Source organism: Harpia harpyja, chromosome 12 (assembly GCF_026419915.1).
Source record: "Harpia harpyja isolate bHarHar1 chromosome 12, bHarHar1 primary haplotype, whole genome shotgun sequence".
Taxonomy (NCBI): Eukaryota; Metazoa; Chordata; class Aves; order Accipitriformes; family Accipitridae; genus Harpia; species Harpia harpyja.
Window position 1 is genome coordinate 35,146,962 of NC_068951.1, and position 23,920 is coordinate 35,170,881.

General features: G+C 38.9%; 1 protein-coding gene across 3 annotated transcripts; it reads left to right on the plus strand.

The window, feature by feature from the left end:
• The first annotated feature begins 1,785 nt into the window (after nt 1–1,785).
• DCUN1D1 (defective in cullin neddylation 1 domain containing 1) lies at nt 1,786–22,636 on the plus strand. Of its 3 annotated transcripts, XM_052803639.1 has the most exons (8): nt 1,786–1,973; nt 2,522–2,641; nt 10,860–11,076; nt 12,374–12,542; nt 13,149–13,279; nt 17,925–18,007; nt 18,256–18,352; nt 19,858–22,636. In XM_052803639.1, the coding sequence occupies exons 3-8, from the start codon at nt 10,902–10,904 to the stop codon at nt 19,935–19,937; spliced, it is 735 nt and encodes a 244-aa protein (XP_052659599.1). In that variant the 5' UTR covers nt 1,786–1,973; nt 2,522–2,641; nt 10,860–10,901; the 3' UTR covers nt 19,938–22,636. The 3 variants fall into 3 exon arrangements, with proteins under 3 accessions (XP_052659599.1, XP_052659598.1, XP_052659596.1); XM_052803638.1 differs by lacking the exon at nt 2,522–2,641 and having other exon boundaries at nt 1,790–1,973; XM_052803636.1 differs by lacking the exons at nt 1,786–1,973; nt 2,522–2,641 and adding an exon at nt 10,094–10,296.
• The last annotated feature ends 1,284 nt before the right edge of the window (nt 22,637–23,920 follow it).

Consider the following 23,920-nt stretch of genomic DNA (forward strand, 5'->3'; position numbering starts at 1 on the left):
CTCTGTCTTGAGGAATCCACTGCGATTACAGTTCATCTCAGATTATTGTTACACGTCGCAATAATTTTCAAGAAGGTCTAAATTTTGTCTTCAGATTGCAGGAGGGCTGTCACAGCACATTATAGTGATGGCAGTTAGCTAACCTGATGAAATAGATTTTCAGGTTTGGCTCTGACTCCGTGCCGTGGTTCACATGGACTGGGCTGGTGTGCAATGTTCACGGTTGTTTACACTGGCCACTTTGCAGCCATCCTCAATTTCAAAACCATGCTTTTCAGCAGGATTCAACGTATCCAGGCAACTAGTGTCTCTCAGGATAGCTGAATTCACATGTCTTTCCATATACTTAAGACAACTCTTAATTTTACTGTTTCAGAACAGCAGCACAATTGGACGCTTCACAGGACAGGCCTGATTCTCCTCTCTAAATACATAACTCCTCACACTCCATCTAAGCTTAGCACTGATTTTCAGTGAAATAAGTGAGAAGCGATTCAGACCCTCTTCTATAAAAAACATATATATAAACCCCAGACATCCATCATGAAGAATGGCTTTCTGAAGTTTTCTTTGTGGTGTGTGCAATCATACCAGTCATGTAATATAAATACAGAAGCTTACTTTAATAACTCCCAGCTCAGCAGGTGATGAGAGAACAAGAATCGGATCTCGAAACCTTTGTCCTTCACAACTAGCAGTTTGCCACCACTGTGCATTTTATCAGCAAATATTCTGCTTCCCCAAACTTCCTCAGCTGCCAGAAGTCTGCAGCAGGTAGCATAAGCTTTCCTAGGAAAAAACAACTGTCTGGGATACTGGTACAAACTGTGATTCAACCCTTACAACCTCTTTTGCTAGTACATCTATGCAGCTGCAGAAGAGGCTACATCTGTCCACAGCCACTTGGAAGCAACAGTTCCCCGAGGGGGATCACAGCCTCTAGCAGGAAAATCTTACAAGTGTGGAGGTGGTCCCGTAAGAAAATGCCTGTAAAGCTGCTGCCCTGGGACTTCACCTTCCCCAGGTCTCAGTGGCTGCTCAGCACATGTCTTCTGCCTCCTCTGCAGATCCATCCTGAAAAGCCCACGGGCTTTTTCCATCTCGCCTCTTTTTAAGTTCATGCGTTGAGGCTGTGCACCTGCCTGCCCTCGACAAGGACCGCGAAACACCTCTGTGAGCACGGCGTGGCAGGAACAGGCTGTCACAGCACCCGCGTTCACACCGAGCCCTCGCGAATGTTTAAATTTTTGGTACTTAAGAACCCAAGTTTTCCCGACAGAAAAGTGGACGCGGGGTGACCGCGGGCCCCGGGGTAAGGAGGCGGGGGGTGTGTGTGAAGGAGCCGGGCGGGACGCCGGGCGGCCCGCGGCCCCTCAGAGGGCGGCAGGACCCCACCGCGCCTGGCTGTCACCACAGCAGTCCCCTCCCGCCCCGCGACCTCTCCTCGCCACAACCCCGCCGCGGTGCCGGGAGCCCACCCCCGCTCCCGACCCCGTAGTAACACCGAGGAGAGCGGGGGTGGGGGGGGGCCTTCCCCTCCCCTCCCCTCCCTTCCTCGGCCGAGGCGCCCCCCACCTCAGCTGCCTGCGACGACCAACCGCCATTCGCGCCGCAGACCCCAACCGCCGCGCTGCGGGCGCCGGCCGCTCCCGGAGAAACCCGGACGGGGCCGGGAGCGGGACGGGGCCGGGAGCGGGACGGGGCCGCCCCCCCCCCCCCCGCGGGTAAGGGAGGCTGCCCTGCCGGGCCGGGCCGCGCCCCCCCCCCCCCGGTGAAGGCTCCCGCCCGTTGCGCCGCGGCCGCGCCGCTCCGGTTGCCGGCGCGGGCGATGCGCCGCACTGCGCATGAGCGGGAGGCGGCGGAAGGGCCCGTGAGGAGCCGGGAGCTGCCGCCGCCGGAGGAAGCCGTTGCCGCCGCCGCCCTCAGTCTCCGCCTGAGCCGGGAGGGAAGAGGCCTGCACAGCCCTCAACATGGTGAGCGTTCTCCCGGATCGCTTCTCGGCCCGGCCCGGCGCCTCGGGACCGGCCCGCCGCGGCGGCGCCGGCTGGGGCCTAGTCGTGGCGGGCTGGGGTGTCCGGGAGCGGCGAAAGGGCCGGTCCCGGGGGCCCCGCAGCCGGGGCGTGATGTCCTGGGGCTGCGGGCAACTCGGTCCTCCTACCAAGCGGGGTGGGGAGGGCGTGTGGGGCCCGGGAAGGGCGGTGCGGCGTGGCCGGGGCCGCTGGCCGCGGGGCGGGCGGGCAGGAGGCTGCTCCTGGGCAGGGGCGAGCGCCGGGGCCTAGGTGGGGGGCGCCGGGATCCCGCGGAGGCCTTCGGCCCGCGGGGCTCTGTCAGGCCTCCTCACGGCGAAGAGGTGCTCGCTCGCACTTTGGATGAGGGTTCAGGCACCTCTGTACGGGACAGGGGCAACAGAGGTGTTTTGCGGGCAGCTTGGTCCGTGCTCTGTGTGGGGTGGTAAGCAGCAGCGGCTGGAGAGAGTGCAGGGGGCTGCCAGAAACCAGGGGCTACTTGGAGTTTTTCGCAGGATTTCAGGCGGCTCAGCGCCCATTAAGCGCTGTCAGTTCACTGGGAAACTTGGATGTGTTGATCCTTCTTGAACTGGGATTACGTTGGAGAATTTCTGGATAATTGTTTTGCGGTTTTGGTAAGGCTCCTATTCATATAAGTGCTGTAAATGAGGACCTGTCTATCTTGCGTTTTCTCCACAATATTTCTTTCTTTATAGCCGAGGATTTGCTGTGGACTCTCAAATCGACTGACTTTCTCCTTTCCCTCTTCTAGAGGGAAACCGCAGTGGTTGAACAAAATTTGCTATTTTTCTTCACCTAAACAAAAGAAAAAGACATTCTGTAGCTTTAAATAAGGGGGGGGGTCCTTTACTGGTCTCTTGCACAGTCTCTTATTCACCCGGCAGAACGTGTTTCTAGTCATACTTCTAGGCCTTCTCTGTATACAAAACTTGTACAGCTTTAGCTACATCTGTGTAGTTTAAAGTAGTACTTTTCTATAGCAGCTGTATTTCTTAGGAACGGTATAGGAGTGAGTCTAAGATCTACTGGTGCACACTTACTGGTATAAAGATATCTTATACCTGCAATTAGTATTATTCTGGCAAGCAGTGTTAAAAGCATATTAAAAACCTAAAAATGTTACCTTTAACCAATGGAGTTATGTTGGCATAAAAATTTAGTTAACCAGGATTTAAATTAGTGGTGCAGTATGTAGACTTCTAATAAACTTTTCACTATGTTACTAGTATAAGTTTTAATTGAATAGTTTGATGTAGATCTTCACTTGAGTTTTTTATGGGAGCTTAAAACTAAAGTTTGGGTAAAGTTCAGACTGTAGAGGTGTCGTCTTATAATTCTGCAGTTCTGGGACTGTCTCAGATGGTACTTATGCAGTAATGTTACAGGACTTTTTATGAAGACTTTTTTCCTTAAAAATTATTTAGGGCTGTCTTGCAGTATATCCAGTGTAGGTATGCAGAATAAATACACAGTTGATGTCTTGTACGTACATATACTGTTGGCTGGCTACGTGGTTAGAAATTTAAATTGAACAATGCTGTAGTAAGTGGCAGTATAACAGAAACAGTGAGGCATGTTATACTGAGAATAGCTTTTTGTGAGAAACAGCAGAATACTAGCTGCTTAGGTTTCTTGGAAATACTTAACTGAAGAACTAGCAGATATATTCTGTGGAACAATACTATACCGATAGATTGGCATTTATCAGATTGGAGGGAGTATCTGAATACTCTAGTCATGGCCCCGAGCATAGTTGTTAGGCCCTATGCAAACAACTATTTTCCAGGTTGTGCTTGTTGGCTCCAACACCCAGGTGAAAGGATGACATACACGCTGAAGTGGGACTAAATGACAGGCTGCAGCTTTTATAAGTAGTAAATACAGGTATGAATTGTTTCTAGTGTCCAAGTGTAGGATTCTGTACCTATACTTGTGGTATATCAGAATCCTCTATTTAGTTAGGGGAAAGAGTAGGGAGACTTCTTCACAGAGATCTGAAGATGTCCATCCAGGAACATGAGATTCAATGTCCCATTTTTCTGCTTGTATGCACTGCTGCTCTGGCTAGTTCTTCCAGTGGCTATGGCAGGTTCCTGGGGCTGGGTTGCTTGTCCAGCACAGCAAATGCTACAGTAAAGGCTCCTGCAGCTGGGGCCTGGCTCCTACTTGCCCATGCAGCACTGCCAGTTAGAGCACTTCTGGCTCTGACTTAGTCTCACCAGTGTTTGTATGGCCAGTGCTTTCAGGACAAAGGTTTCCTGGCTTCGAACTGTCTTTGTCCAATATCTGGAAGGGACACCATTACAGCAGCCTGTTAGGCTCACTCTGGCCATTTAGGTAACTTGAAAAGTGTTTTCTGTCCAGTGCTCAGGTACACCACCCTGGCAATGTTCCTTGGATTGCTGTTGGCAATCTGCCTCTTACCCACATTTTCATTTGAGCTGAGCAGCATCTGTAGAAGTGGTCTCCTTCACCTTAACTGTTAGTATGTTATTGCTTCATCTCATCGTGAGGACAAGTAATGTGCCTGCGAATCGAGACAGAGCAGCAAGCTGGTCCATTATACTCTAAGCCATCTTCTCTGAGAAGAGCTACTACCTGTACTGTTCTGAATGATTTAATGAATTTAGGACTATGTGTGATAATCAAGACAAGTGTGTGAGTATCTATATCTTTATCCAGAGCCAAATGTTAACCTTATCTCTATTTGCATTATCTATTATATTGTCCAGTTTGTGTTCTCTGAAGAATACTTCTGTGCTGATAAATACATAATTTCTTACTGCAAACCTCAGGTGACAGGAAGTTGTAAAAATTTAGTATTACAAGAATTTCATGTCTGACGCTGTCTTCTGTAATGTTATTGTACTTCATGACATTGTTATGTAGTGTTTAACTCAACAAGCTACTCTGCAAGGCTATTTTGTATGGTGCGTAGTCATGTCTGTAGCAGTTTGTTGATATTAAATGTTTTTGGTTTTCATTCTCCCATAGTAAAACTTGTAGATCCTTGGCATTAGGCTTCGGATGGAGTAGCCAGAGTGCTAGACAAGATGGTGCATGATCTTGTTTCCTCTCCCAGGTTACCAGAGAACTCTTTGAACTTACACTGTAAAATCACTTTCAACTAGAGCCATGAAAAAATTATTCAGAAATATGAACTACTCTGTGAACAAGGTGTGAAATTTATTATGTAGCGCTTGATATTTTACTCATGTTTTATGGTGCCAATGCAAATACAAGGTATGAATGGAGCTTCTGCCCTGGACCAAAGTTAAGAATGCTAAACAACTGAGAGCTTTATTTTGTCGATTTTTAATTGAAAAAGCCCTGATTTTTGGTGTTTCCTTCACTTCTCAGGTTAACACGAATTACCTTAAAACACTATTACAACTACTGCATTCTTTTGGGTAGCTATATATTGATCTTTTATGAAAGACTTTCTCCACATATGCAAGTACTGAAACGATTTTATCCACTAAAGAACATTAGAGGGTGTAAAAAGCAACTTTGATTTTATGTTGCTTGTGATTTTTTTTCCTTGGATTTTATATGTCAACGGACCTTGTAAATTTTTAAGTTTTGTTCTGTTCCACTGCAGACAAGTAGATTTCACATCAGTTTGAAAGAGAAGCTTAAAAACATCCTGGCGATCTTACTTTGTGTGCCCCGTTTTTGAGAAACTTAGTTGGAGGGCATGTTTGTTTACATTATACGGAAACGATGGCTATGTACTTTAATTGTTTTTGTCTTCAACTTGGATTTTATGGTTTTTTTGGTAATATACATGTATGCCATCACAGTTGATAGATTAAAATAATTCAGTGTATTCATAGACTTCTGTTGTTGTGATTATCTTTTGTTTTCTTATCAAACAAAGAAAAACACTCATGATTTTGCCTTTTAAGCTTTAGCCATGTATTTGTTGAATACAAGCAGTAAACCAGATTATTTGCAGGTGTCTTGTATGTTCCTTTAATGCATACAGCCCAACGTGGAGTGATTCAGATGCTGTAAGGGAGCAATATTCGCTTGACCATTAGTGTCACATAAAGATGTGACAAAACTGGCAGTCATGATCTGTAAGGTTATTACATGCACAAGCCCCTTCTTCTGTGTGCGGGCTGAAGTTATTCTGTGTTTGAACTGTTGTCACTGGGGTGCTTTGAAAGTGGGAGGATGCTTCCAGCAGCCAGATCTCTTGCTAGAGTTTAAATGCAGTCAGTATAAAAGCCTAGACTTTGTGGACGTTGATACTGTTTTAGAAAAGACTTTTACCTGTCACATGCATGAGAACTTAACAGGCTTTTCTTTGAGTCCTGACTGAAACAAAAGCACAGATGTCACATCATTCAAATTCCTTTCGTTAGCAGTGAAACTAGCAGGAATCAGATCATCTGTAAGCAGTGGCTGGGAAGGGAAAGGTGAAAAGCAGTTACTCATTAAGGAGTAACTGTGTGAATGCCTTCTTTGGGGGCCATAAGGAATTTTGGGCAGTGATACTTCAAACTGATCGTGCGCTGCTTGTCTAGCTGGCAGCCGCATATAACCTTTGAGCAAAGTCCAAGAACAGGGTTTTGGTAGGAACCCTCAGCTATCCAGTCCAGGCAGTGTGGGAGGAAGGTTGTTACTGTTTCCCATGGACTTTATCCAGGAGAGTGGAGCCCTCATACGGCTGTTAGCTATCTGGAAAGTGTTGATGACCAGTGTGCAGAGCTGATCTTTGAATCTGAGGTGACTAAAAATTGAGTGTAGAAGATAAGGAAAAACAACCATGTAGTCAGAATTGGCAGCTCAGTTCGAGCATTTTTTGTTTGTTTGTTTTGTTTTTCCCCTAGGCTGGGAAAGCTTACTCCCCTAGACGGGGGAAGTTTCAGTGTGAGGCCAGAAGCAAAAATACTTGGGGGAAAAAAAGCCCAAGTATTTTTTTTTTTTTATTTTAATCTTTCACTGAAGTATCTGGTCAAGGATGGGTTATTGAATTAGAATTATCAAATTTAGTACTTCATGGGGAGAGGCAAATTTTCATTTTAAAATCAGTGTTATAGCATCAGACATTCATTAGAATGATGTAATTATTGTAGTTTTATGAATCTACATAGTGTAGCTTTTCATTTGGAGAAATTGTTTTGTGTTTTAAAAGTAAGTTCACCTTCTGTCTCTTATGACATCCTTATTATGAAAAGTAGCTTGGATACCACACAAACTTGATAAAAGGCTTGCAGATCTGAATTTTTCCTTTTCCCCTTACCCTAAGGGGTAAGACTTACTAGAAAAATTGTTGCATTTGTTTTCCAGTAGTTTTCACTTGTGTATTTTAGCAAGACAGAAATCTGTTAAATAAAATTCTGTCTTCATTTTTAACTAGTATTAAAGTTGAGATATTTTAAATGCATTGCATTACAGTACATACACTTGCAGTGTAAGGTATTTGTTGCCTGATGACTACAGGATTAAAGGTTATAGGGTGCTCTGGCTTCTGTATTGCACACTTAAAACAATAATAGACTAGGTTAGAGCTCAGCTTCTAGAAATAGCCCTCAAAAGTGCAGAAGGCTTGGAACCTGTTCCTGCTTGAAGTGTGGTTTTTTTAATGTGATGAAAGAAGAGCTATAATAGGATAATAAAAACTCAGCAGTAATTTCATCTCTTGCTGCCCTGTACTAGGCCTTCAAAGAGTTGTCCAGTCACTAAGGATGTGGAGTGTCTCGTCCATGTTGGCAAGCTTCTGAGGAAACATTCATCAAATATAAAGAAAGGGCTTTGGCACTTCTTCACTAAAAATAAGCTTGTATTTGACCAGTAAAAATACAGTTATTCCAGAAAAAGATTATGGCTGAGCAGTGTGATTTATTGCATCTTAATATATTACTGAATGCTATACTGATAAGTATCATTAGCTGCTTGACTCTTGGCAAATTCAATGTTCTTTTTAAAAAGGTTTTATATTGTCACTATGACTGAAGGAGCCCTAAGCACAGGAAGATCTCATGTGCATATATGGGATTTAAATTTTATCATAAAAGCGATTTACTCTGCAATTTTTGTATCTAATAAATTGCATTCTCCTTTTGTATGAGAACACACAAAACACACTACTTTTTGTGGTCTTGGGCATCCACGGTGAAGCCTTTTTAAACCTGTTCCTTGACTTTTTGTTGTATGTCATTGCTTTTAGAGTTTACCCTTGCAGGAGTAGGGCAGAACAAAGCCTCTTGGGGTTTTACAGAATACTCACTTTTAAAAGGGCTATGCATACCTATATGTACATGTTTAAAAAAACCAAACAAACAAAAACCTAATGATTAAAGGCACCAGCTTTGTCAAAAAAAAAAAAAATGCTAAGGTCATAAGTGTGACTGCCCTATAGTGCAGCTGAGTCTGTGGTGATGCAGCAGTCTCTGGCTGTGTGGAAATGATTTGAGGAAGCCGGTAATTGATACAGAAAATGAGCCTTGGGATTGTTTTGTCTTCATTTGGGATTTCATTCAATAGTTTGTTTTAATATATCTGTTTACAATATATTTTTTAAACCTGCAACTAAAAATCAATTAGTCATTTCTGGAAGTCATTCCACATGGCTTTGTCAGCGTAAGTGATTTTTGTGGAAGTTTGAGCTCAATATTGTAAGGTGCTGAATGTCTGCTGTGAAACTTGAAGCGTGTACGAATTGTCAGCAGTGGGTCTGTGCAGGACCTGCTCTGATGGCTTGACCTTAACCTGGAACCACTTCTGGAAATCTGACTTTCAGAAACATGCTTCTAGCAAAAAGTCCAATGTGAGAAACTTATTCAAGAGACTGAGACTGAAATAAAGCAGCAACACAGTGTAACTTTAAAAGTAGTATAGCTTAACTAGTATCACTGTGTTTAAGTCTGCAGTGTGTAATAAAATTTTGGCTTCAGCTAAGTGTTGTAGATATAGGATTGTTTTGGTTGTTTTTTTTGTTTGGGTTTTGTTTTGTTTTTTTTAAGGGATCTTAAATTAAAGGGTATTGGTCTGTTTATTATGTGGGTATCAGTTTAAGCCAAATGTGATGGTCTTGTATTTTTTTTAAAGGCATAACTCTGAAGCTGGTAACTTAACTACTGTTACAAATAATAGTGTTCACATTCACTGTCATAAAGCAGCAGAAAACTGATTTTGACTTTTAGGGCAGATGAATTTGTGTTCTGAAGCTTTAGTTGTTTTTTCTAATGATAATGTGATTGGACACTAATTATCCTCTGGAATGAAGAGCTTGAGCTCATACTGCTCCTAAACTATCCTCAGCCAAAGAACAAACAGTTTATCTCGTCTAGAGATTTTTTTTGGCCTTTTTTCCCCATACTCCCTGAGAAGGAGCCATGCAGTTGGAAATTACAATAATGAACAGAATATACAAGTTTTGGTTAGAATGCAAGGTAAACTACAAATGAAATATTTGTGCCATGTAAGAAATCCAATCCTGACTTAAAAGTCAGAACTTTTATTTACCAAGTTGTAATATTAGGAGTCTTTTTGTTTTGAATATATTGAATGAACTTTAGAACTGAATTTGGATTTAGTGCAAGAGCTGTATGATTCTTTTCTCCTGATCAGCAGTTAGTTTTGTGTAACTAATACCCTTGAAATACTGAGTGTGCTGCTTCTCATCAAAAATATCCTTGGGAATCCCTCTAGCATAGAATCATAGAATGGTTTGGGTTGGAAAGATCATCTAGTTCCAACCCCCCTGCCATGGGCAGGGATGTCTTCCACTAGACCAGGTTGCTCAAAGCCCCATCCAACCTGGCCTTGCTGATAAATCACTGGCAGTAAGTTCTCCATTCAGTTTTGTGCTAGAGCAGAGAGGGATGTCTCTTGGTCTGGGCAGGAGGCCTGAAATTCCAGAGCTCTCACCTTGGCTACTCACTCTGCCGCCTGCCTCTGGCAAAATTACTTACCCTTTTTGTTTTTTTTTTTAGCTTCAGTTGCTGCACCTGTGAAATGGAGACAATGCCACCTCACAGGAATGTTTTGCAAATTATGTAGGTGGAGTTGAGCACCTTCAAAGTGAAAAATCTCAAAAAAAAAAAAAAAAAAAAGGTCTTTGAAGGTATTTCAGTGTGTAGCGCTCTGAAATGGATGACTCAGCCTAGTGCCTTGCTGCCATCAAGAGGCACATCAAGAGATCCTTATCCTAGCAACATGGTCTTGCCCCTTGTCCAGCACTAACTAGCACCAACTGGTGTTTCTGTTAGTCTGGTCGGCTGGGACTAAATGAATGCCAGCCTCTCCTTCAGTGATGGTAAGCTATTAAATGGCCTGTTCTGCCGCACCTGTAGAGGCAATTAATCTATCAAATATTTTCATAGCGATGGGCTTTATTTAGGCAGCTCAAGTGCCCTTTTTTGGTAGGTGTAGCATTCTTCTATTAAGAGGAGAATGTTTTTTTTCTTTTCAAACAAATGCAAATTGGTTTACATAGAAAGATGTCCCAGCTTACAGCTGTATATGAATTTGCTATGCGCTTCAGCTCTCTCTCCAAGTATGCAATAAGATTACCCATTTTTTGTGTCTGTTGATTGCTTTGCCAGCATGATTTTTGTGATGATTTAACTCAGTTTTGTTACAATGTAAAGTACCTAGAATGAAGGTAAGTTTAAATTAAAAAAAATAAAAAAATAATTAAAAAAAAAGATAAGTGTTGGTGTGAGTGTCTAACTGCTCCATCACTTAAAGGAAGTCTAATTGCTTGGGAAAATTATGAAAGGTACTGATTTTAAAAAAAAAAAAAAAGTTTAACAGTACTGATTTTTTTTTTTTGTCCACTAAAGTATTTCTAGTTACAGTATTGTCTGTTTTTACTAGAACAAGTTGAAATCATCACAGAAGGATAAAGTGCGTCAGTTTATGGTCTTCACACAATCTAGTGAAAAGACAGCAGTGAGTTGTCTGTCTCAAAATGACTGGAAGTTAGATGTTGCAACAGACAACTTTTTCCAAAATCCTGAACTTTATATACGAGAGAGTGTTAAAGGATCGTTGGACAGAAAGAAGTTAGAACAGCTATATAACAGATACAAAGGTGAGTATCCTGGATTTAAGGCTTATTTCTTAGTTGTATGTATGTATTCTTAATTACAGTGTATCATTGCAGCTGTGCTCTTGTGCTTGGAAATATTAACCGGCTCTTTCAGCTTTGTTTTTCTATTACTACTAATACAAGTTAGAAGGAGAATATATGTAGGCTTGTGCTTCACAAGGATTACATGCGGTTGCTTCAAGTGCTCTAAATATATGTGCATTTATACAAGATTAGTGTCTGGAACTGGAGTTGTGTGTACAGTAAGTAACTGTAATGGTTAACGTGGATTTTAGGTGATTTTTCTGGGGAAAGCACATCACTCAGGACTCGCTCCTGACAAAGTGAAGGTTGGTTGCATACCAAGGATGGGTTCTACCTTTATTTTTATTCACCTTGTGCTTATTCTCAGATAGTTACAGAGCAGAAAAGAAAAATAAATCTCTTTTATCTGTTTTATAGCTAGTGTTCAACTGATGATATCCTACCACAAATAATAAAGTGGATTCAGTACAGTAGAATAAATTCTATGTTTTAGCACTTCAAAAAAATCCAAGTGCTACATTTCCTGTCAGTTTTCATACGTGTGCATAATCCAAATACCATTTTCCTGAAGCCTTTGTTGGCTTACGTTAGTAGATCTTTTGTTAGGGCACTTGAAATATGAGCATCTCACTTCCAGACCAGATGTTGATTCCTTCGTGGAAAGAGGAGTGTGCCTGGCTGACTTGGAATCGGTAATGGGGCAACGTAACTTTCTGCTTGGAGGTTACCATGTCCAATCTCATGCATGCTGGTGATGCCAGAAAATGCATAAAACTAATGTTGACTTAGTAGTTTATGGGCAGATTTGATGATTGTATTGGTACAGCTTGCAAATGGACACTGCATAATTGTTTGTAATGGTACACAGATCGGCAGTCTTACCAAAGGTGCCAATAATTAAGTGTGCTGGTGGGAAAGGACCACTGTTCTCTGTATGGAATGAGTCGGAATATCATGCATATTATTAGGCAGAAAACAAATGTTTGTGGTGTTTTTGTGTCTCAATGAAAATAACATAAGCTTCATTGTATGGGAGGCTTTATTGTAGTAACTGCCTCAATTGTTAAAGCTTAACCATTGAAAGTAGTAATGTAACTTTGTTTTTAAAATATTCACTTATAAGTGAATATAAGCCTTATAAGGGCAGATCCCAAAAATGGCTTCTTGAAAATGTTTGCTTATCTTAAATACACTTGTGGAATAAATCAGCTTTTTCAAAAATCTTTTTCTTGATACTTACTTTTATATCCCAAAGATCCTCAAGATGAAAATAAAATTGGTATAGATGGTATACAGCAGTTTTGTGATGATCTAGCTCTTGACCCAGCCAGCATTACTGTACTCATCATTGCATGGAAATTCCGGGCTGCAACGCAGTGTGAATTTTCAAAGCTGGAATTCATGGATGGAATGACTGAGCTAGGGTAAGTGTGCAGTAAGTATTAGATACTGACAGTGTAATCCAGTGTCAGAAACTGGAATGTATGGTGAAACAGCCCTGTTTTGGGGAATTCACAATCACAATGTCCTTTCAGACTTCAGAGACTTTTCGGAGTCTAGCCTCACTTGTCTGCCTCTGTAAAAATGCATCTGCTGTCTATGTGCTAGATGATTAGTGACCAAAAAAAGGGAGGCAATTTTGAGTGCTACTTGCCTTGGTTATGTGAGTATTTCAGTTAGTTGCCATAGAGTTACTCAGGTAGGTAAAACAAGGGTGTTGGTCTGCAATCTAGCATACTTGGGTTTTCTCTGCCTTACTAGAATGTAGGAATCTTTACCACATTTTTCTAAATATCTTTTGGATTATAGAATCTGATGTATCAGCTAGTATGTGCAAATGGCAATGTGAAGAAATAACAACAAAGAAATGAAATTGTTGTATAGGTGCAGACTAATTAAAGGCTTCCTGAACTTTGTTTTGATAATTGTATTGTATTCCACAAAAAAATTATAAATTTTTATTTAATTTATAACTTGTATTTTATGGCAAAATGAATAATACACAAATAAACATACTTTTTAAAATGCAGATGTGACAGCATAGAAAAACTGAAGGCCCAGATTCCTAAAATGGAACAAGAATTAAAAGAGCCAGGAAGATTTAAGGATTTTTATCAATTTACTTTCAACTTTGCAAAGAACCCGGGACAGAAAGGTTTAGGTATGTATTCTTAATCATAAACATTTGTTCATAATTATGGGAAATGACTGATTAAAGCAGTAAGTGAAAGTATTATTGTGATCCAATGAGTCTGAAAGATAACCACCTTTGGGATACAATACATCTCTCTGTTGTGAAAGGTAGATGTCAATTTAAGGTGTTCAAATTGATAGAAATATCTGCATCATTAATATAGACTACAAAATTTTATGAGAAGGTTTATTCTTTCACTAAGAGTGTGTGCAATTCTCAGTAAGCACAATGGATTATGGTCTTATGTTAAAGGCATAATTATACCACTTAGAATTTAGAGCATTGAACAGATTAATTGAATTTTCACTTTTAGTATAAATTTAAGCTGTAAAACTGATTTCCATAGAAGTACACTTGTACAGTCTCTTGTAACACAAAAAATGCTTGCAAATGTCTTGGCAAAATAGAATTGGAATAGTACAAATAGATCTCTATATCCAGGGCTTGATGCCTGTTGCTGTTGTGCCGTTGGTAATAGGTGCTTATCTACAGCCTTTCCCGCCCCCCCGAATGCTGGGGTTTTTTTTCATTATTTCACAGCTCTTCTGCTGATTGTGCTTTTGATTAGTGTAACAGGTGAAGTGGAAGAATCACTTATTAAAAATAATAGCACACCACCACAGTCCTGATGGAACTAAATGAACAAACTGTAGATCTGTCTAGTCAAAACAGCAAAAATGAGGGAACAAAAATTTCTTTCAAGCAGTAATGTTAACCAACCAGAATGCATATTCATTTATATACAGTGTAGTTGAGATACGACACCTAACTGTGTGTCTGTGTCATGACTCTGTAACTGTTAACTTCTTAAGTTAACTGTTCTACTTTTGAGAAGAAATAAAATACTGAACGGTGAGTAGGTTCTTCCTTGGCAGCTTGTGAATTTATTTTTCTCAGTAATGAAAGTGCCTTAAACTGACTGCCACTGACCAGCTTTGCATTCACGCGCTGTGAAAAGATGAGGATTCTGTTTTGGTTTTATTGTCTTGAATATGTGGACCAACTTTTTACTTAAATTGAATATTGGAAAATAAGTAACTAAGCAAAAGTTCCATGTCTTAGTTTTGACTCTGTGTCATTCTTTAACATCTTTCTGTATGCTGTTTTTTGTTTCAAATCGGATTGTGAGTTTCATTGTCTTTGAAGAAGCTAAAAGAGCACTCCTGAACTGTTTGAAAATACTTGTGCATGCGTATAGTCAGATCTGAATCCTGCAAATAAATGAATGGACTGATTCTTATTTCTTGTAGAAAGTCATATTAATTTTTTCAGGCTGCTACAACAAAGAAAATGTGGACAGTATCTGAATTGTGAGAAGATAGAAGTTAGGTTATGGAGAGTGTCAATGTTGAATCAGTTCTGCAGTGTGAATGGTTGCAGGGTTGTTTGTGGGTTGTTGGGGTTTTTTTATGGTTACCACTGTAACATTTGTATGTTGTTTTAAATCTTTAAACAGCTTTATACAACAAGGAGTATTTTGCAGAATCCCTGTAAGGTGGTAAAAGTGAAATGACAAATTAAAATGATATCATAATTACATGATCATTTTTAATTAATTTTCTCAAAGCTTCAGAATAACAGAACTGTTTGATGTAGTACTTGCCCTTACATTCTTCTCTGTATTTCTAAGGTACAAGGAAGACTTGCATTCTTCTTCTGAACACCCCCCTCCCCCCAAGTCCTATATAGAAATGAATCTTTTGAGTATTCCAGATGGAACAGACTTCAGTAAAAATTATTTACCAGGAAAACTAAGTCCCTTGCTTTATTCCTCATTCATCTTAAAGCTTCTTTATGCCAGTTCAGCTCTAACAGTGACAAGGACAAGTATAGTTTTCTCAGATCCATATAGCGTATACATAGTATAAGGGTGTTTTTGTTTGTTTGTTTGGTTTTTTTTAAGTCTGGGTCTGGAAGTGATGTAAGAACTGAGCTTAAAATCTGGATGCTTACCAGCCTTTTTGATGCCAATAAATGCACAGTTCTAGGCATGAATTTACTATAGGGCAGAATAATTCTAGAAACCCTGAAGCAAAAGAACATTAGGAGAAGTACAGTGCTGAAAAGCAAGTGCTCCTAGTTATGCAATTAATTTTGGAGTGTCTAAATAACTGCTTGTAGGAACTTGCAAATTGGTTTTAATGTATATTGGTCTCTCATCTTCCAAACATTGTGCAGTAGTTCAGGCATAGTTCTGGAAATGTATTTCCTTTTGCATAATTCCTTACTACTGTGTAAGGACTGTGGATGTCTTGTCTTGTGATATTTGCATACCATTTGAGAATACCTTTCAGCTGGTGTTTGTCTCAAACATTGTTTGCTTCTCTTGCATCCCTCTGGATAAAACTCAAAATGGAGCATATATGTTGAGACTTTCATATTTGATCCACGAGGACTTCCTGAACATTCTTTTACTTTCTTATTAAAACCCGAAATTATTCTTTACTTTCCAATTTTGTGATTTCATAAAATTTCTTTTAAAGCATGTAGTTTGTCCTAGGGCATTATGTCTTCGCGCTTTACATGTTTGGTCTCACATAGTGAGTTTGAGGTTGCAGCATTCTGAGATTTGTTTTTTAAAGGCCTTTGCTTACCCACAAGAATAATCTCAAAATTGTATAAGCATGTCAAAATGCACAGTTTGTTTATAGTGTTTGTTTATAAACCACTGTAAATATGCAGTGATTTGATGACGTTGCATTTTTTTTTTGTATGCCTGCTATTAATCCATCACAAGTAAATAAAACTTTTCTAACTTGTTTCCTTGAGGAACTATCAGCTTAATCTAAAGTTTGTATCTATTAATTTTTAGAAAGACAGTAGTTCTAGTTGAAAGCTGAAGTGCCTATTTTTCTATCTGAATCTTCTGTTAGAGATACCTAACCTTTATACTCATTTTAATAAGTTGTCATTTTCACATATAGCTTATTTACCGAGGAGTAGTGACTTCTGTTTAATTTGTCTCTGCTTCTTGAAACTCAAACTTACACTTTTGTCTGAAATCACACCCCTTTGCAGCTGCTGGAAAATTCTCCACAAATTTTATTCTTTACTTTGGTCAGGAAGCATTATAGTGTGCATATGCTGTTCGAGAAGAACTTTTAATATCAAAGATACTAAGCAATTCAGAAACTTACCGACCCTCCCCCACCCCTCATCACCATCTATTTTCCCTCCAGCAATGCAGAGTTCATGCTTTCTTTTGTTTGATATTGATTTCACCTCCAAGATCCACCTCCCTGTTTTTTTAAATAGTTTGGGCATCTGGGAGAAGGGAGTGGTTTTCTTGGGTTGCCAGGTTTTTTTCTTTTTTGTTTTGGTGTGGGGTTTTTTTGTTTGGTGGTTTTTTGTTTTTTTTTTTTTTTTTTTGCTGAGGTGCCACTGATCATGTGCCTCTTCTCTCTGCTCTCACAAAAGGATTGTTTATGGAAGAAATTTGCTAGGCTGCAAAATATATAACAGCTTTTGTTAAAACAGAGGTCGCTTAACTAGGTAGCTTTTGGGGGTTACTGTATGTATCTGGTGATGGATACTGAATTTAGTAAGATCACAGTTAGTAGCATTTTGTTGTACAGTACAGAGGTCCTTGTTAATTCCTGGTAATGGAGACCATGCTACGTAGAGATCTAGAACTCAGATACATAACTTTCTTTTATCAGCTAACACGTTACTGTATGCCACTAATAAACAGTAAATGCATGTCAGTTTAGCCTTTGGCAAATACCAGGGAGGCGAGTTGGGGGTTTTTTGGTTGGTGTGGGTTTTTTTTTTTTTTTCCTTACATGCTAGACTAACCAGTCTCTTTCTAACAGCTACACTGTAATAGCACCCACTGCTGACAGCAGCACACAGTTGCCTGACAGGCAGTAGGTTGTTCTTGTTCCCGAACTGTGTCAGTTCAGGTTTCTCAGTTGTCCTGAGAAACAGATTCAAAACAAGCAAGAACTTAACAGGAGTCTGGAAAAAAACAAAACAACAACAAACCCCCCCCCCCCAACCAAAAAAACCCCCAAAATCCCAACCCAACCAAAGAAAGACCAACAACTAACAAACAACTATCAACTGTCTGTTTGTACCGGACTGAAAGATTTTTTTCAAAAGGAAACCTGATTGCAGAAATGAACACTTGACAAAAGCCACGTTACAAAGCCAGCACCTCTAGCAAGGTTGCTCTAAAAATGAAATAATAAAAAGCTTGTTTTATGTAAATTTTATTTTAAGCGTGAAAAAAAATTACAGCTCGTACTACAAAATACTACAGATTTTCTTTTCAAGTCAATAGCATTTCTAAGAAAAATATTTCACTGAATTTTAACTAAAGTATTGTTAGTTAGCAAAAGACATGAAGTATCCTTGTGTGTTTTGGATATTTTAGCTATTAATATGGGCAATTTTCAGTTCTTCTGTAGTCAAGTGATAGTATCAAAATCTGTAAAATAATTGTGTAACATTTTATTTATGGTTGCCTTTTTGTAAAGGATCCATGAGTATATTTGCATTAGATTAATCTTTTCACCTTTATGAATATATGGTTCATCTTAGTGTTAGATACCTGTGGAGATTATATATTTGAAATGCATATCTTTAAAAGTAATATATTTTAATATTACAGATTTAGAAATGGCCATTGCCTACTGGAATTTAGTACTTAATGGAAGATTTAAATTTCTAGACTTGTGGAACAAATTTTTGTTGGTAAGTTTAAATCTTTACATAAACTAGACTGCAGTATTTTCAAAACTTGGAAGATAAATATGTTTAAATTAATGAGTAGATGAAATAGACTATTTTCACCCAGATCCCAGATACTGCACTTCATAGCGTGTGTAAGAGAAGTATGTTTTGGGGATATGGATGTGTCCAAGACAGTAAAAATGAATGTGTATAAGGGTTTTTTTTAATTTACTTTTTTTTAAACATAAGTTTTCCACCCCTCCAAACAGGAACATCATAAAAGATCAATTCCTAAGGATACCTGGAACCTTCTTCTAGACTTTAGTACAATGATAGCAGATGATATGTCTAACTATGATGAGGAAGGTAAACATTTCCATTTCCTTTCAATAACTTCTAACTGTGTTTGATGCTACATTTATTACTGTGTGTCTGCTTTGGCACAGCTGTCTAATAACAGCATAATTAGAATATCACTGGTGATCTGAAGTTCAGTTAGAGCTACTTTAATGCATGTTGTTATCATCTGTTACTGCAGGTTTAAAAAAGAAATGCTCTAACTGTCTTAACTCCATTTTCTTTTTTTCTTCTGTCTGAGCTCAAATACTAATTCTCTCTTATTGAGACAAACCCTGATATTTGTCCATTTAAAACTCACAGACTCTCTGTCAGCGCAGTTCTTGGCATCTTCAACTAAGTAACTGATTCATGGCCTGTGCATTTTTTCATAGGGTCCTCTGGTTATTGCATTTCTTAGCTGAGAATATTTTTTTAAGTTTGGCTGCTTCAGTTTATGTGAAGATTGGACGTGTAGTAATATGAAAGTGAAGCTGGCAGCATACAGGGATTGCTAAACATAAGTTATATCCTACCAAATGTGTTTCTTGTAAACTTTTGTATTGATCTTTCCTCTTCCAGTCCATCTGTAGCCAAGAACAGCTAATTACCTTCAGTCGTTGGTGGCAGATCAGTTCAGTGAGTGGAGGAAACTGTAAACTTCTGATACTTCCAGAGCAGAGGGGAGCAAACTTCTACAACTTTATTTAATAGTTATGGACAGTTCTCATTCTCTTATCATTGAGCAAATGGGCTGCTGCCCACAATAAACCAATGTAGTTTAGAAAGATTAAAGGCAGAAAACATGTTTTAATGATTTTGAATAAAAATATTTTGGGGGGGGGCAGGGAGCCAGCCCACAATTATTTTTAACCTTCACATGATCATTATGCACATGACTGTGGACCTCTATGGATATGGATGCCCATAATATGTAAAATATTGATATGCATATTAACTACCTCTTGATAAGGAATATGAAAGAGTATAGTATAATACCAGCCTCCTAGGGCATTACACTATATTGCTGGCTATCGGAGTGCATTTTGCTGTTTTCAGGTATGGCTAAGTATGCTGATTCTAACAGATGAGCATTGCATTCATGCAAAAACAAATTGTGAGCAGTAAATGCTGTAGTATGTTAAGATATGCTGCTGCTTAACAGTATAGACTGCTTCATCCAATGTTTGACGTTTTTAAGCAGCTGTTGCTATCCTGGAGATCAAGTTCTGGCACCAAAACCAGGACAGTTTTAAGCTAGAATTTTTGTCAGCTTTTTTTTTTCTTCTTCTTTTTTTGGTCAGGAAGATGAAGTAAGTATGACCCTTGAAAGGGATGTGTATTAACTGGGTTTAAAGGAAGTAGAAATCTTTAACCAGCTCTTAGATTTCGAGCAAGAAAATAAAACTACAATTTTTTGCTTGAAACTATGCCTAGTTAAGACTGGAAAGTAAACAACTTGTTTAGATCTGAAGCTTTTAAAAGAATGCCTTGTTGAACTGGGTTCTTATGTTCTGGTCTTTTTTTTCTTTTAGGAGCATGGCCGGTTCTTATTGATGACTTTGTGGAATTTGCACGCCCTCAAATTGCTGGGACAAAAAGTACGACAGTGTAGCACTAAAGGACCCTTCTAGAGTGTACATAGTCTGTACAAATACCTGAAATGGAAAATTGCACAGTCAATTTCTGCTGGCTGGACTGAACTGAAGATCAATCCTCACGATATGGTTGAGGGTTGAGACAAACCTTTAAGGATACATCTTGGACCATATCATATTTCATTCTTCTACTGGTGGTTTGGGCTTTTCTTCTAGTCTGGACCACTCCTGCCCGTTAAAATTCCAACATTGTGGATTTCATCATGGATTTTTTTTTTTTTCTTTTTTTTGGTGGACCACCCTAGTTTCATCTCCCATAAGTCCTAGAAGCTTTATAATTATTTTGAGGTTTCTGGTTTCACATAAAGCACAATGCTGGTCATCATCAGACAACTGTTGTATGGCATCTGAATTATACAGCTCAACATCAAAACAGTTTTTAAAAGAATCCTTAAATATACACTTGGGGCTAGTTGCAAAGACTGTATTGATAGCACTTCCTGTAAGAGTGATATATTTAAGTGTACTGGGTCCGATTTTTTTTTTTTTTTTTTTTTTTTTCTGGAAAAGTGCAGGTATCGTCTAAGTGAGTTTGAGTATATGGTAAAAACAATTGCAGAAATAACCAAGAAAACCCAAGGTTGTTGATGCTGGGGTATCTAGGTGCCTATCTGAATGGTTTGATTGTACATCAACTGAGAACAGTTGAAGTACGACACAACTACTGTGCACTTACAGCACCCGTGTTTAATGTTATAGTCAGCCTTCAGTGAGCGTCATTGAGATAAGCTGTGTGCGTCATGATAGAATCTAATATTCTCTAGGTTATTATCGAAGAAATCAGATTTCATTACAGTTTTGAAATGCTTATCTGTCTGTCAAAGAAAGGTTTTTCATTTCTGTGGAAATCTAAAACTTGAATATACTGAATTTGTGTCTTAAATGTTTGCTACACAATGCAGTATTTTAAATCAAGACATGTAATTTTTATGGTTGAGGTATGATGAAACAAATGGCCCTGTTGTACAAGAAGCTGGTGAGTTTGATGTGAATCTAGGTTTTGAAACCATTATCCTGAGAAGTTAAATCTTTGTAACATAGAGGTACTGCCATTATGGATGACACCCATTTTTTAATGATTTTGTTGAGTTTTCCTTAAATTGACATATCACTGTGGTTGCCAAATATAGAAATTAAGAGTAAAGCTTTCCCAAACAAGCACAGATCAGATAGAAAATACTACACTGGCTTTGTTTGCTTAAATTACTTTGTTGCTCATCACTACTTCTTACTGTCTTACTGCATTTAACTACATCAAGTTCATTTTGTCCAAAACAGGTTTTATCAGATGCAATTCTTCCTTATTTTTAATATTACAAAAGCTCTTGAGCTGCTTTTGTGCTAAACATGGTCTTTTACTCCTCACTTGGTTACTTGTGAAGACATTTGATAACTACTACTCTGTAAAATAAGCTGGAAAATACCAAGCTCCAGGAGAAAAGAAAGGCTATAGTTAGAAGTAAGGATAGAGGTTTAAGTCCATGCTCTAAGTAGTCCCATGATAAGGCCAGAATTATTTTTGAAATGAGTAATTGGTACTTGCACTAAACAGCAGAACACTTTTATGCAGGTGCTAAAAGTATTTTAGGAAAAAATTGACTATTAAACTGCTAAAAAATTTTTATTTATACTCTTTGAAGTTGAAGCAGTGCCCTTTTAAGAAAATCCAGTTGTGCGTTTACTTCAAGAATACAGTTCCAGAAAAACATTGCAAACTTTTTCCAGCTACTGGAATTGGCTATGCCAAAAAACGTGTGTTTTGCTGCTTTCAGTATTTCCTTTCTCAATTTTGTGTAAATATAAATGGGGACTTGAAATTACAGGGGTGGGGGGTGGAAAAAAAGCTCTACAAGGTATCTATGCGTGCTGTTTTCTGTCTTGAGGGTTTTGGTACAGTTTCAGATTGATTAGTTCAAGTATGCTGTGTTTGGAGAGGAGAACTGACTTGCTTTTTATCCCAATACAGACTTGTCCCTCAAAAAAGTCTGAGATTGGGTAGTGGCGTAATGCCGTGGTGTTTTAAAGAATATTCCTTTTGAATGCAAGATCTTTTCAACAAAATAGTGTTGTCATCAGTTTGGTACTACACGCTTATAATTACTGTGTAATTATAAAGAAATACATAAAACTTTGACTAATTATGTTGCAGAAAAGGGTTATTTGTGCTATGATGGCATCTTAAAAGTTTTTCAAAATGAGTGACTGAAGTTGAAAGAAACATTGATTTAACAGGGTGTTGTTCTAAGGACAAAATGCCTGATTACAGGGAATATTTTGTATTGAAATGTGCTCAGATGTGGCCATGTGTTTTTTCCTTTATATATTTGTGTGGTTTTTCTTTTTTTTAAGAATGCAGACAGTGGATTGCTTTAATTCGTAAGTGCTTATGTCTTCAATTTGATGATCTCCCCTTAAATGGATCAATTTAATTTTGCCAAATGTCAAGAAAAAAAAAAAGGCAAACATCAAGTTTGTAACCTGGTTTTATACATTAAATATGTACAAAATTAGAAGTGCCCTGATATAAAACACTTAATCTCGAGATTATATTTAGTAAAAAACCATCATTTACATATCTCTGTAAGTTCAAATGTAACTTCTTACAATCCCTCTCATTACCAACAGAGGCAATAAAGCTCCAGTGAAATTGCCATGACTAAGTCTTCTCATGCATTGTTTCAGTGTATTATTTGCAAGACTATTTCTTAAGAATGTGCTTTTAAGCAGGGGGAAAAAAGACGTATGGAATACTTGTCTTCTGCATAAAACACACTTAAGTGGCAAGTCTTTTTGGGGGTGGGGGGGAATTTAAGAACTGCTGCAACACCTTGCCTACTGCTTGTTCTAAATAGTGTTTACAAGTATAAAATGGAGCTGATCTTCTTTTCCAGCTATGCTGCACTGACAGTACTTAGCATGTGAAGGAAGACACCACACACAGTGCATTTGTTTAAATATGGTTGAAGACTACAGTACCTAAGTAAAGTGACTTTTTTTATTGATCAATCTGTTAATAAGTAACTTATGACTTGCTTCAAAACTGTTTTACAATGAAATCCATACTGAGAAATCCTTATTTAAGAAAGAAAGATATAATTTTTTAAGAATGCATTTAATAAACTTTTGTCATTCATGCTTTATTTAAGTAATGTTGCCAGAAGTCTCTGTAGATTTTATTTGAGTATGGTACACTGATGATGTTTGGTTTTTAAACCTATGGTGCCATTCAATCCTCTGAACTCTCAAAGAGTAGACCACACCATTAAATATGTGATGAAATTATAATCATGTCTAGCAATCAGAAATAGGCCTTAGCTTTGTAATACTTAGCTGACTTGTTTTAGTACCAGCATGTAGAAGTATCTGCATAAGTAAACGCTAAAAGTTTTGCTCCTGACAGTTTAAACAGACACTCGTAACTCAAACCTAAGTAAGTCTGAACATTTAAACTGGTACAAAAATCAACACCCTGCTTCTGGAAGTTCTTCCGCTAACTTCTCTTCAAGTTCTCTATTTAACAAAAGCTGCCCAACTGAAATTTTAATGTTTTACATGAAATTACAGCTGTTTGTTTCCTCGATAAATTCAGTTCTCTGTCTTCAGAGTATAAAATTTCAAGCCCTCCTCCCTTGAAGAGTTCAAAGGACAACTGGCAGGAGTCAAAACATAACCCTGCAAATCAAATTAGGAACAGGAAGCTGCCCGGGAAGCCTGTGAGGGGGAGAGATGATCGAGCCTGTGGCCAGGCAGCCGAGTCAACACCTGGTTACATTTGCTGGTGAAGAAGTGGAAACAAAGCCCATGCTGGAATTCATCACTAAGCAAACCTCGTGGTAGGCTCTATGGTGAGCTGAAGCTACTGGGCCCACTGCCTGACTGAGCTCAGCTGCTGGAGAACCCCCCCTTATATGTGTGTCTATATATATGTGTTTGTGTATAA